Raw genomic sequence first — 14,639 nt, forward strand, 5'->3', positions numbered from 1 at the left:
TTAATTTTTAGGATCATTATGGCCCTACTACAGTGGAGACCTTATTCCAGAAATATAATCTGGAAACAGTGATCATTGGCACCATGGCTTTTGTCTACTAATAATTAAGTAATGTCCTTACACTAAGAATAGTTATCACAAATTCTGAAACAATGGGGTTTCTGATGTTCAGTTTAGTTTAGCTTCGATATACAGCGATGAAACAGGCCCTTCGGCCCACCGAGACTGTGCCAACCAGCGATCCCTGCACACTAGCACTATCCTACACACCAGTGACAATTTACAAATTTTACCGAAGCCAATGAATCTACAAACGTGTGAGAGGAAACTCGGAACTCCCAGTGAAAACGCACGCGGTCACAGGGAGAACTTAAGGGGCTGTCCCACTGCGGCAACCTAACCTGCGAGTTTAGAAGAGTTTGCCCTCGACTCAAACTCGCAGCATGGTCCTAGGAGGTCCTATGAGGTCACTGGAACTCTCCTTCATGCACAAGGGAAGTTCCCACATACTCACGGCCTCAGTTTGGTCGAGGAAACATTTTCAGCATGAAAGTGGGACAGGCCCTTTACTCCATCACTTTGTTTCTGCAATTAAACCGAATATTGGTGCAACCTATGAAGGGTTGCTGATTTAACAAATCACGTATTGCACGCGTGTCCAAAATTCGCATTTCCTATCCCTGGATATTTAACACAGAAACAATTCAGTAACATATAGTAATAAATCTTTATTTGATAATACAGTTTTTAATTCCATGAATTCAGTCCACATGGAATTTACTACATGAATTATACAGAGTAACACATGCGCCAAATGTTGCTCACATCCTTTCATATCCTCACAGATCAAATTGCAAGTGTTTGACCTTTGTTTTAATCTTCGGACAATCATTGCAAAAATATCAAAGCCTTAAATTATGGCAACAATTTTTTAGAACACTTATTACTCAAAAGGCTTAGCTTTAAAAGAATTATAACTTAAACATTCTATTAATAAAACTTAGAAGAATTACAGAAGAAGTAGATCAGATCTTAGTGCGCGGGCATTAGGTACAAAGATACTTCAAGAATGTAGAAAAATAACTTTTGGTATGTGACATTCTATCCATGGTGTTAATAAAGCTCATCTTTGTTATTGATAATAATTAAAGGATTTGTTAATTAAGAAAGAAATATTCACGAGGTATTTACAAGGCAGCTGTACGAGCAGTGATATTTCCATGTTGGAAATCAGATTCTTTTCATATATATATAAAGCCGCTAAATAATGTAACAGGCATTGACAAATGTGACAAATAAAAGTCGTATTAATATTCCTTTGAGCTGAATTTTCAAATGTTTCATTTCCAACACTAGGATATTTACTGATGAGCATTGCATAGGAGATGGTCAGGGATGTTGGAGGGAGTTCATAAGTTATAGGATCAGAATTAGGCCATTCGGCCCATCAAGTCTACTCCGCCATTCAATCTATCTATCCCTCTCAACCCCATTCTCCTGCCTTCTCCGCTTAACACCAGGGACAGTGTTGGGAAGGACGGTCAGTATTTCCTTACACATTGCCAAAAGTCTTTTAACCCTGGTGAGTTCACTGTGAAGGTATCAATCCAGCTAACAGGCTGGAAAAATGACTTGGAGCAGCCTGCAGGAACAGCAGACCCAATCTTAAGCCTAGGGTGTGTTGTCTGATTCAAGAACCTCTTTGGGGAGCAGGTGGGTGCTTCCAGAGAAATCTGGTGTTACAAGGGAAGCAGACTTTGCCCGAGGAGGTACCACAGAGATCCACTTGCCAAACTTGCTTAAATCTGGAAGGCATGGGAAAATCTGCCTACCAACAATGACATCTGCAATATGGGTTAAACAAAAAAGATTGCAGCTTCCTTAAGTTTTTTTAAATGTCCTCCTGGAATTTGGGAACAAGGTAATCCCCATTTCCTGTCCTGCCCACGTAAAACATAGAAACATAGAAAATAGATGCAGGAGGAGGCCATTCAGCCCTTTGAGCCAGTATTCAATATGGTCACGGCTGATCATAAAAAAAAAATCAGTTCCCCGTTCCTACTTTTTCCCCATATCCCTCGATTCCATTTACCCCAAGAGCTAAATCTCTTGAAAACATCCAGTGAATTGGCCTCCACTGCCTTCTGTGGGAGAGAATTCCACAGATTCACAAGTCTCTGGGTGAAAAAGGTTTTTCCTCATCTCAGTCCTAAATAGTCTACCCCTTATTCTTAAACTGCATGACCCCTGTTTCTGGACCTGAAGATCGGCTTCCTGACATGCGAGGAATTTCTCCCCAATGAATGCCTCCGCATCCAAAATCACGTCCACCCCCCCTCCAACTATCGATAAACGCACGATGCTGAGAACTGATTGAATACTGCGCTTTCAAAGGACACACTTAATTTGCAAAATCAAAAGCCGTTTCTTTACATTTCCAGCCTTTCCAAAGAATGTGCTAATCACATTTATATTAAAAAAAATACACCCAGTAAGTCAGGAAACATCTGTGAACAGGTCAAAATTTTATTCCAGGTGGGTGTGAGGGAAGGCATTGCAATTGCTTTGTGAACATAGAAACATAGAAATTAGGTGCAGGAGTAGGCCATTCGGCCCTTCGAGCCTGCACCGCCATTCAATATGATCATGACTGATCATCCAACTCAGTATCCCGTATCTGTCTACTCTCCATACCCCCTGATCCCCTTAGGCACAAGGGCCACATCGAACTCCCTCTTAAATATAGCTTTAACCCTTTTATTCCTTTCTGCACAGGTGCCATTCTCTGCTCTTCCATGTATTTCCAACATTATTTATTTTTATTTCAGACTTCCAACCTCCTCACCGATTCTATCTACTTCACCTAACTTTATTTCTGCCGGATCTCTAAACTAAACATCACTTATCCAGCGTTTCACACATTCCTCATCCATGTCAACTAAAACAAAATAAACCCTTCAATTGACCCAACATCCAACGGCCTTTTGGAGAATTACAATCTTCCATCACCTTTTGTGATGTGGTGTTTCCTAATTACTTTTATTAACAACCAGATTTGAGCTCCAGGATTATTGTTCTAGATTCTGCCATCGGATGGAATAGTCCACAATATGGACCAATAAATCCCTTTTATTTCATTACCATGGAAGATGAGGATATTCCCTCGTCGGAATGTGGAGCAGAAGTTGAGTTTGTGAATGCTTCCCTTTTCCACACTTCTCCAGGGGATTCCAGAGGAGTCAACAAAAAGATCTCAGAAGTCAATAAGACTTTAGAGAGCTGCACCCCGCAAAAAACCGCAACTAACTGTGTCATTTAAGAATTCTGAGGAATATAGACAATAAACAATAGGCGCAGGAGTAGGCCATTCGGCCCTTCGAGCCAGCACCACCATTCAATTTGATCATGGCTGATCATCTCCAATCAGTACCCCATTCCTGCCTTCTCCCCATATCCCCTGACTGCTAATTTTAAGAGCTCTATCTAGTTCTCTCTTGAAAGTATCCAGACAACTGGCCTCCACCGCCCTCTGAGGCAGAGAATTCCACAGACTCACAAGTCTCTGTGTGAAAAAGTGTTTCCTCGTCTACGTTCTAAATGGCTTACCTCTTATTCTCAAACTGTGGCCCCTGGTTCTGGACTCCCCCAACATCGGGAACATGTTTCCTGCCTCTAGCGTGTCCAAATCCTTAATAATCTTATGTACACCTTCTTTGCAAATTACGAATTTGATATAAATCTTATCAAAAGTCATGAGATGCAAGGAGCATCTGGACAGGAGCAGACCACTGGACAATGTCATTAGTTAAATATGTAGGAAGGAACTGCAGATAGGCACAAAAAGCTGGAGTAACTCATCAGGGCAGGCAGCATCTCTGGAGAGACACCACCTGAAACACCACCTATTCCTTCTCTCCATAGATGCTGTCTTTCCCGCTGAGTTACTCCAGCATTTTTTGTCTACCTGCCATCAGTTAAATGCTAGTTTTATACTCCAGGAATCTAGGTTATATTTTGGTTGGGTAACAATCATTTTTTTGCTTGTTTGATTGGAAGCACCTTAGTTTGTTCAATTGCTTTGTTGTTTTCAGCAATCATTGATCTCCAGAGCAAGAACAGCTCCCAGTTAAAAACACTGAATGGAGAGGAAAACAAAGCAAACAACCCTCATAACTTAGAGTCACGAGGATATATTCATCACTGAGGATTGCTCTCCTAACGACCTAAGATATGGAATTCATTTTCTAAATCTCCCTGCCTCTTTAGCTCTCTCTCTTTCTCCCAGTCACTTCTTCAACTATGTTATGTCATGAGGAATAGGAGTAGAATTAGGCCATTTGGCCCATCAAGTCTACTCCGCCATTCAATCATGGCTGATCTATCTCTCGCTCCTAACACCATTCTACTGCCTTCTCCCATAACCCCTGACACCCGTACTAATCAAGAATCAATCTATCTATCTCTGCCTTAAAAATATCCACTGACTGGGCCTCCACAGCCTTCTGTGGCAAAGAATTATACAGATTCACCACCTTCTGACTATGTCTTTGGTCATATCCTCATAGCTCCTTTTTTTTGGCCACCTGTCAAATCTGAACCATAACGTTTCTGTGAAATACCTTGGGACATTTGACCATTAGAGAGCCGAGGAATCACAGTGGGAAAAGAGAGAAATGTAACTCTGAATAAAGCAGTGTCCTGCATGAATTAAGAATATTGCCAGGTATAATGAGTATTAGTTACACGCCCACAATAAAATAACTTGATGACCAGAAGTACTTAGAGTCATACAGCACGGAAAACCTCACAAGTTCTGGGAGCAGAATTGGGTCATTTGGCCCATCAAGTCTACTCGGCCATTCAATCATGGCTGATCTGTCTATCCCTCTCAACCCCATTCTCCTGCCGTCTCCCCATAACCCTTGCCACCCTTACTAATCAACTCAATTACACATTAAAGATTATCATAAAACAAAATACAATTATAGCCCAAATGATAATCAATATCATGGCTCATATTGGGTTAATATTTTCATCACTAAATATTATCGTGACAACTATAAGTAAGGAAGTTATTAGGTTGCAAAAAGGAATAAATATTAAGACTCTCAGCATGGATTATCATTTTCAGCTTGCAACGTGTATCTCCATCAGGCAAAATCTAAAACTGCAGTATTGTTAAGTTACTGCAACAAGGTTATTAAATTAGATCAAGAATAGTCCCAAATCTGCAAAAAATCAAAAGCATTTCCTAAAGTGAAAAAAAATGGGGAAAGAATCATGTTTGAACACAAATGCAAAGGTTTTATTCTGAGTATTCAAGAGGGGTAAAAACACTTACAAAATTGAGGAATCAATCCTCACTTTAAACACATTCAGGCTTGTACCAAATATTTTCAACGCTGCAGCTTTCCGTAACAAACAAAAGTGCATTTCTATTTTTAGCCAGAGAAATGCAGTCACTGTGCAGCTGACGCCAAATGTGAAATATAAGTATATGCCATATTACGTACAGGTATCACCAGACAGTAAGCAAACAGATCTGCTATACTGGACAGAGTAATTTGGGTTACATTTTTTTCAGATTATAGACAACAATTTTTTTGGGGGGGTGTATTTTCGGCTGAAAGGAGAGTGGGGCAAAATAAAGTTATGGATCTTCTGCATCCATGAACTCTTTCTTGGGCTGCAATGCACCACTGTACCACGCGCAGGAATTGTTGGTCCTCTTAATGCATGCATAGTTCTTGGCCTGCGTGCCGTGAATTTCTTTCTCAGTTATCCAATCTGTCCACAGGCACTCACTCCGAGAGTTGATGTAGCAGGGAGCTGATGCACACCTGACAATCTATTGGGGATCAGAGAGATAGATTAGCGTTGAAGTTGAATTGAATTTAATGAAATTCTTTATTGGCACCGGTGACGAGTCACAGTGAAATTATTTCCTAGCATAGTTTGCCAAGGTATCCAAATAGTCACCCATAAAGGGTGCTTAGCAAGTTACAAATTACACCACCCCCCCCCCCCACCCCCCCACACCATTTGGAATCATTTGTAATGAACAGTAACACTACCCTATACATTAGGGACAATGTACAATTTTACCAAAGCCAATTAATCTACAAACCTGTACGTCTTTGGTGTGTGGGAGAAAACTGGAGCACCCGGAGAAAACCCGCTTGTTTCCTTTATGCAGCCCACTGGCATCGTGCTGTATGAATCGCTTATCCATTTATCCACTAAGTTCACATGTGATAGGAACGGAATAAGGCCACCGAATGGCCTAATTCTGCTCCTATCACTATATTTAAAACAAATGGTTCTCCTTACCTTACAATCGCATTCTGTTTGGTATCTCTGGTTCAAGCTTTTCTTCTGCATGGGAGTTAGCTGGTCCCATGGGGAAATAAAATCACAGAGTGTGACTAACATCTTTCCTTCCTCATCCAGTTTGCCTGTGGGTTTATTAAAATGGACACAAGTTAATTTTGACAATCACTTGATACCTTCGTTCACTGAATCCAATTATATAAAACAAGGTGAACTTGAGGTCTAGTTTAGCTTAGTTTAATTTAAAGATACAGCGTAGAAACAGGCTTCTTCGGCCAGCTATCAATTACCCGTACCGTTTTAGTTCCATGTTATCCCACTTTTGCAACCAACACACAAGCCAATACAGAAGCCAATTAACCTACAAACCTACACGTCCAGCATTAGTTTAGTTTAGTTTATAGACACAGTGTGAAAACAAGCCCCTCAGCCCACCAAGTACACATCGAGCATTGATATACTCGTTTTATGTTATCTCACTTATACATCCTACACAAAAGGTGCAATTTACATTAGCTAATTAACCTTCAAACCTGAACGGGTTATTGGAATAAGAGAGGAAACCGGAGCGCCCAGTGAAATCCCACGCGGTTACAGGGAGAACGTACAAACTCCTTACAGACAGCACCCGTAGTCAGGATCAAACAAGGGTCTCCGGTGCTGTAAGTTATTGTTGCAACACTGTGCCACCTAGTTATTGAAACAATTTGACAAATATATCTTGTTCATACATGCACGACCTTGATAAGTGCTCATCTCTAAACACCAAAGATAGACACAAACTGCTAGAGTAACTCAGCGGGTCAGGCAGCATCTCTGGAGAATAGATTACGTTTCGGGTCGAGATCCTTCTTCAAACTCTTTAAGGGTAGGTAAGGGGAGTCAAAATGTTGAGACAGTTGATGTCACGCCGGCTGTTAGAAAGAAAGAGGTCTAAAGAGGATAGAAGGCCGTCTGGGGAGGTCCAAGAGGAGGGGGATCAGTGCAGACAGGAGAAGGGGCCATCACTGGGTGGTGAGGACTCCTTCCCACCAAAGGCTATAATTTCAGTTGTCATATTCCTTTTTTAAATTTATTGATTTTACTTTTGGGTGGATTCGGGCATTGTAGGTAGGCCAGTATTTATTCTTCTTCCCAAATTGCTTCCCAAAAAGATGGGGATGTGGCTCCTTCCTGAACAGTTGCGGTCCTTATGGGGAAAGCACCCCGACAGGTGTAGCTTTTCATTCTGTTCAATCTCATCCCTTCGGCCCCCCGAGTCCGTGCCAACTAGCGAACCCGGTACACTAGCACAATCCTACACACTAGGGACAATTTGCAATTTTTCTTTTTACGGAAGCCAATTAACCTACAACCTGTGCACCTTTGAAGTGTGGGAGGAAACCAGTGCTCCAGGAGAAAACCCACACAGGTCGCAGGGAGAACGTACAAGCTCCGTACAGACAGCACCGTAGTCAGGACTAACCCAGGTCTCTGGTGCTGTGAGGTAGCATCTCTACCGCTGCGCCACCGTGCTGCCCTGATGATAGATCTTGACAGAACCTTCAAAATTAAAAGCATGTTCAGTACCTGTAATTAGATATTCTTTTTTCTCAAGTGTGACTCCACATATTGCTGAAGATGGGGCAGTGAAAATATTTTCGATAGTGGTCTCTGGCCCTTTGAACATCTGTAAACAAAATAATTTAACAGGAATTTAATAGAAATTTGCCTATATTACATTTGTGAAATCCAAGAAATTAGTGGCTGACTTCAGTAAAACACAGACAATTTTGAAATCCATTGATTCATTATCCTTCATTAAAAAGTTACCACTTTCGATACTCGGCAGAATAAGTGTTCCCTGCAAAGATTTTTGTCTTGTGTTTTGAATTTTCTAAACATGGATGCTCTCATATTGAAGATTAAATTATAAATTGCTAGCTGGAAAAGTTGAACCATATCAGTCCAGTGGTTTAAATATTGATTTATCTTGTTCAAGAAACCCTTGCAAACCCCTCCCCCCCCCCACACCCTAGTTCTTTGACAAGTTTCACTGTCCTTCTGATTAATTTTACTGTTTGTTTGCCTCGTTGTCTTCTTTCCCTCAGCCAACAATGAACTTTCCTTGAACATCGTCTGCTTTGATCTATCGTTTTCACACCGTACCCATCCATATCTCTTGACTCCCTCTCCCCGGACTCTCAGTCTGACGAAGGGTCTCGACCTCAAAACGTCACCCATTCCTGCTCTCCAGAGATGCTGCCTGTCCCGCAGAGGTACTCCAACATTTATGTCTGCCACATCAGTCTTGCCTGCCGACGGAATTCCAGGCAGGATATTCTTTGGCATATCATAATGGTGTCAAGTTATTTCGGTGGCATAAAATGCCATCAATAAAGATTACTTGAATAACAGAATAAACAAAATCGCAGAGGATGTATGGGAAGGAACTGCAGATGCTGGTTTAAACCGAGGGTAGACACAAATAGCTGGAGTTACTTAGCGGGTCAAACGATATCTCTGGAGAAAAGGAATGGGTGACGTTTCGGGTCGAGACCTTCTTCAGGCCTCCCTTTTTGAAGAAGTGTCTCGACCCGAAACGTCACCTATTCCTTTTCTCCAGAGATATTGTTTGACCTGCTGAGTTACTACAGCCTTTTGTGACTATAAAATGACAAGGGAAGTGGACAAGTACCAAGCTTACCTTTTCTGCTATAACACGGAAATGGGTGATTTATCTTACAGTATTTCATGATGATTTATCATTTGTCACTGAAATTCTGGCTGCAATGCACTATTTCTTAAAACGTATTTTCTAGTGGTGGGGGGGGGGGGGGGGGGTGAAGATTTGATAGGCACCTGAGGAATAACTTTTTTTTACACAAAGGCTGGTTGGTGTATGGAATGAGCTGTCCGAGGAGGCAGTTACGGCAGGTAGTATTGCAATGTTTAAGAAACATTTAGACAGTTACGTGGATAGGACAGGTTTAGCAGCCAAATGCAGGCAGGTGGGACTCGTGTAGATGGCACATGTTGGTTAGTGTGGGCAAGTTGAGCCGAAGGGCCTGTTTCCACACTGTATGACTATGACTGACTCTAGTGCAAATGAATGTGACTCTAGTGCAGGCTCGAAGGGCCGAATGGCCTACTCCTGCACCTATTTTCTATGTTCTATGTTTTCTATGAATCCTGTATAAAACCCTTATCCATCACTCCAAAGGAGTACAGGTTTGTAGGTTAATTAGCTTGGTATAAATGTAATTTGTCCCTAATGCGTGTGTAGGATAGTGTTAGTGTGCAGGGATCGCTGGTCAGTACAGACTCAGTGGGCCAAAGGGCCTGTTTCCACGCTGTATCTCTAAACTAAACAAAACACTGATTAATTGTTGATGTCATTGTTCCAGTCCTGCATTTTCGGGGTTATTAGAATGGTCTCTTTTCATCGACGGCATTTCAATGCTTCAGGCAGCTAGATCTCTGGGTACTGGCATTTCTGAATTATGCATCTCTTGCTTTCTCTCTGCCTCCAACTGAGATCTGACATTTTCAGAAACAGTACAAATAAATGCTACAACAAAGCAATTTTGGTGACAGACACTTGCCCCAAGATTAATTTCCATCACAGCTCAATATCACGATTACCTTCAGTCAAGAAAATTACTCCTTTGTACACAAGTTGCCACTGAGGGATCAAGATCCATGAAGTTTGGTCGGTTTTCTGCCATAAGGTTTCTGTGCCTTCGTGTAAACCGTGTGTGATATGGAGTGATCACATGCACAGTAGGCATTTAAATGATTCATTGCAGGAAAGATCTGAACACATCGCAGCCTCATTACATCAAGGAGTGTTTGAATATTACACTAACCACTAATTATAATTGTTGATCTTTTCACAACCCCAGAGGAGTTCAACGGAATGGCAGAAACTTCCTCCATTGCTCCAGGCATCTTCCACGAGTCACTGATACATCGAGTATTTTTTTATATAAAGCATTTTAGAATATAAAAGCTACTTTGTTAATTAAATTCGTAAACAGCATGAATTGTCTCTCTGTGGACCAGAATGTGTGAATAAGATGCCAAGTTCGGAGTTTAACTGTGATCCCAGCACTCTCGATTATCCCAGGGAAGGTTCAGCCACTTTCTGGATGATTGATCAGGGTCCTGTGTTTTCGCATTTGTTTGAGTGACTCAATCACCTGTAGTTTCCTTGATTTAGTTGATACAGGTGATGGTGATGAGAGCAGGTATTAAGGGGGGGGTGGTTCTGGGACTGGCGTCCCTGAGCCTTCCCCAGGTACTGTGGGCTGAAGGAAAAGAGGCGCCCACTTGATAACCCCCAATGGTGTACTGGCATCTACACAATCAGTTTTTATATGCTTGTTAACATGTAGGTAGCTTATTATCGCATATGGAGTTAGTTATTGACCTGGAGCAGAGCAGTTTAGATACTACTTTGGTTTTGGGCTTGGTTTTCTTGGTCGAATGCTTATCCTGGTGTTATAGCACTCACTTTGTGTTATAATGGCAATTTACAAGTTAATGCCATGACCAAGCAGAGGACTAAAATGAAGCACACATTGCATTTTGCTCCAAGAAGAACGGTGGAAAACAATTTTTTGGTCGGAAGAAGGGTCTGGACCTGAAACGTCACCCATTCCTTTGCTCCAAAGATGCTGCCTGTCCCACTGAGTTGCTTCAGCTTTTTGTGTCTACACTTCCCAAATGTATGTGTGAGAGACTGCCATGGACACGGAAATCACATCATTTTATTTAGTTTAATTCCAATTATTATTAATTTCCAGGGAAAATCTGAACACATCCCAGCCTCATTACATGAAGGAGTATTTGAATATCAGATTAACCACCAATTACAATTGTTGATCTTTTCACAGCCCTACAGTTCCAAGATGGCTCCCAAACCAGGCGACTATTTGTGTACTAGCCACAGAAGCAGGTCTGTAATCACATACTACAATCTCTCTGTACACTGTGAATGGCTCGTTGTAATCATGTATTGTCTTTCCGTTGACTGGTAAGCACGCAACAAATGTTTTTCACTGTACCTCGGTACACGTGACAATAAGCTAAACTGAACTGAACTGAACTAGCTTAAAGATACAGCATGGAAACAGGCTCTTCGTCCCACTGAGACTACACTGACCAATTCTCATACAGTACGTACACTAGTTCTATTCTACATACTAGGGACAATTTACAGAAGCCAATTAACCTACAAACCTGTACATCTTTGGAGTGTGGGAGGAAACCGGGGCACCTGGAGAAAACCCATGTGGTCACAGGGAGAATATAAAAACTCTGTGCAAGACAGCAGCCATAGTTATGTTTGAACCCGGTGTCTCTGGCACTGTGAGGCAGCAACTCTACCGTTATGCCACTGTTCCGCTGTAATTTAGAGTTTTTAATTATAGATCCAAATTAATAAAAGTATTGCTGCACAGCAGCGAGATGTGTGATAATCTCCTCCGAATTCTGAAGAAGGGTCTCGACCCAAAACGTCACCCATTACTTCTCTCCAGACATGCTGCCTGTCCCGATGAGTTACTCCAGCATTTTGTGTCTATTCCCAATTGGTGGTTCATGTTCAATCCTACGATTGGCCCAGGTTTCAACATCTCATTGATAAAACCATTATCTTGCGTGGATTCACAACTTATTAACTTTGTACACTAGCATTTTATTCAACATCACCTTGCCTGCATCTCTCTGCTGTTAGTCTCCAAGTTTCAGCCGATGCTATTGATTTATGCATTCAGCCTGTTTGTAGTATTAAATTCACTTGGTACACTTCTTTCATCAAACAGGTTCGCACAACAAGGGAACTGTAGCCAAGCCACTTGACCATTGCCCGGAAGAGCGGCGGTGAAGGTAGGTAGGATAGTGGTGTTAAAAATGCATTTAGAATTCAGTTCAGTTCCGTTTAGTTTATTGTCACATGCAGTGAAAAGTCAGGTACAGTGAAAAGCTTTTGTTGCCTGTTGTCCAGACAGCAGAAAGACAATACATGATCACAATCGAGCCATTGATAGCCACAGATAGGCACATGGATATGCATGGGATGGAAGGATATGGCTAATGTGCAGGGATGGAAGGATATGGATCAATATGCAGGCAGACGAGATTAGTTTATCTTGGCATCATGTTTGGCACAGACTTTGTGGGCCAAAGATCCTGTACTACACTGCCTTATGTTTTTAACTCCCAAATTAAATTTGCATTGAAATGGAATGCAGGTTAAAAGTCCTGTCCCACGGTGCGAGTTCATTCCAAGAGCTCTCCCGAGTTTAAAAAAAATCAAACTCGTGGTAAGCACGGAGAATGAACGTAGCGGGTACGTCGGAGCTCGGGGACGTCCCTTAGCGGCTCGTAACGCTAACGGCAGGTACTCGGGAAGACTTGCTAACGGCAGGTAAACACAGGAAGACTCGTGAAGATTTTTCAACATGTTGAAAAATGTCCACGAGAGCCCCGAGTACCGACGAGTGGCCATTACCGTAAATCTCCGAGTTCGAATCAGGGCAAACTCGGGAGAGCTCTTCATTCCAAGAGCTCTCCCGAGTTTGGGACAGGGCTTTTAGGGAGAAATTATCATTGTTTAAGACATCATTATTTAGCATTTAACAGGCTTTTGGATACATGGATATGCCTGGAATGGAGGGATATGGATCAAGTGCAGACAGTGGAGATGAATTTAACTTGGTATCATGTTGGGCATGGACGTTGAGGACTGAAGAGTCTGTACTGGTGCTGTATTGTTCTATGTCCTCTGTTCGTGGTTGACAAGGCTGTAGGATTCAGTGGTGACTGCACAATTGTTTTAAAACATTGCACTGCCCATTGTTCTCATATAAGCAAACTTGGCGTTTGCAATATGAGGGCCCTTGACATTCCCTGAGATTAACTATGGAGCAATGCCATTATTAACTGTGTAAGAATGAACTGCGGATGCTGGTTTACACCGAAGTCAGACGAAAAATGTGGGAATAACTCAGCAGGATAGGCAATGAAACATCACCCATTCCTTCCATCCAGAGATGCTGCCTGTCCCGCTGTGTTACTCCAGCATTTTGTATCCATCTTCCATCATTAACAGTATTGGTATTGTGCCAGGTAATTAAGCCATTTACCAGCAGGGGGAGCAGCATGGAAAGTCCCCAGTCAAATTCCCTTTGCACATTAACTTCCACATGCTGTGGGGATATTAGCTTTAGAAAGCTATTCCATGCAGTATTGGCCACAGGAGATTTCAGTTCAGAACTAATACAGCCTCTGTGAAGCATTGATCAAATGCACTGGTGGACAGCAGGCAAGCTGCAGGAATACTAGCAACTGCTTGGCATTTGCAACTCTCCCTTTATAAGTGCATAAGTTCTAGGAGCAGAACAATGCCATTCGGCCCATCAAACCTACCCCATTATTCCATCATGGCTGATCTATCTCTCACCCTCAACACCACTCTCCTGCCTTCTCCCCATAACCCCTGACACCCGTACCAATCAAATATCTGTCAATCTCGCCTTAAAAATATCCATTGACTTGGCCTCCACAGCCTTCTGTGATAATGAATTCCACAGATTCACCACCCTCTGACAAAATAAATTCCTGCTCATCTCCTTTCTAAAGGTACATCCTTTTATTCTGAGGCTATGACTTCTGGTCCCAGACTCTTCCACTATTGGAAACATCCTCTCCACATTCACTCTATTACAGGCCTTTTACTGTTCAAAGTTTTAGTAGAAATGACTCTTGGCAAAACCAAGATTTTTCACTGAGGATCAGACACAAAATGCTGGAGTAACTCAGCAGGTCAGGCAGCATCTGTTGAGAAAAGGGGTAGGTAACATTTCGGGTCGAGACCCTTCTGCAGACCCTTCTCTGGAGATGCTGCCTGACCCGCTGAGTTACTCCAGCATTTTGTGTCTATCTTTGGTTTAAACCAGAATCTGCAGTTCCTTCCTACAGGATTTGTCACAGCCCAGTTCTGTCACGGAGATGTAAAAAAGGTGGGAACAAGTCATCAGTGGGCTATAGACTCATGAAGAATGGTAAAATCATGCAGGAGCCATTTCCCCTGACTCACTAAAAATCACAACATGCCAAAATAACTTCCCATTTTCCTTCAGGCTTTGTTCTCGTTACCTTAATCTGTTTGATCTCATACTGGATCTTCTGGATGGGGTTTCCATAGGTGTCGGCTCCAGTACTCACTTCTGTATGTGCAACGACTTTTGCCCTGATCACTGGAAGAGTAAACACAAAAGAGAAAATATAATTCCCAGCAGATCAAGTTGAAGCAACAGAATGAA

The 14,639-nt window shown here is 42.1% G+C and overlaps 1 protein-coding gene across 1 annotated transcript in view; it reads right to left on the reverse strand.

Annotated features, from left to right (window-relative positions):
- Positions 1–708: 708 nt before the first annotated feature.
- The window catches only part of timp2a (TIMP metallopeptidase inhibitor 2a), a 52,635-nt gene continuing 38,704 nt past the window's right edge, over positions 709–14,639 (reverse strand). Inside the window, exons 2-5 of the mRNA XM_055653886.1 lie at positions 14,473–14,573; positions 7,900–7,999; positions 6,331–6,455; positions 709–5,848 (exon numbers count right to left, since the gene is read on the reverse strand). Of these exons, the coding sequence (XP_055509861.1) occupies positions 5,651–5,848; positions 6,331–6,455; positions 7,900–7,999; positions 14,473–14,573 (524 nt within the window). The 3' untranslated portion in view covers positions 709–5,650. The remainder of the gene's footprint in view (positions 5,849–6,330; positions 6,456–7,899; positions 8,000–14,472; positions 14,574–14,639) is intronic.

Source organism: Leucoraja erinacea, chromosome 23 (assembly GCF_028641065.1).
Source record: "Leucoraja erinacea ecotype New England chromosome 23, Leri_hhj_1, whole genome shotgun sequence".
Lineage (NCBI taxonomy): Eukaryota > Metazoa > Chordata > Chondrichthyes > Rajiformes > Rajidae > Leucoraja > Leucoraja erinaceus.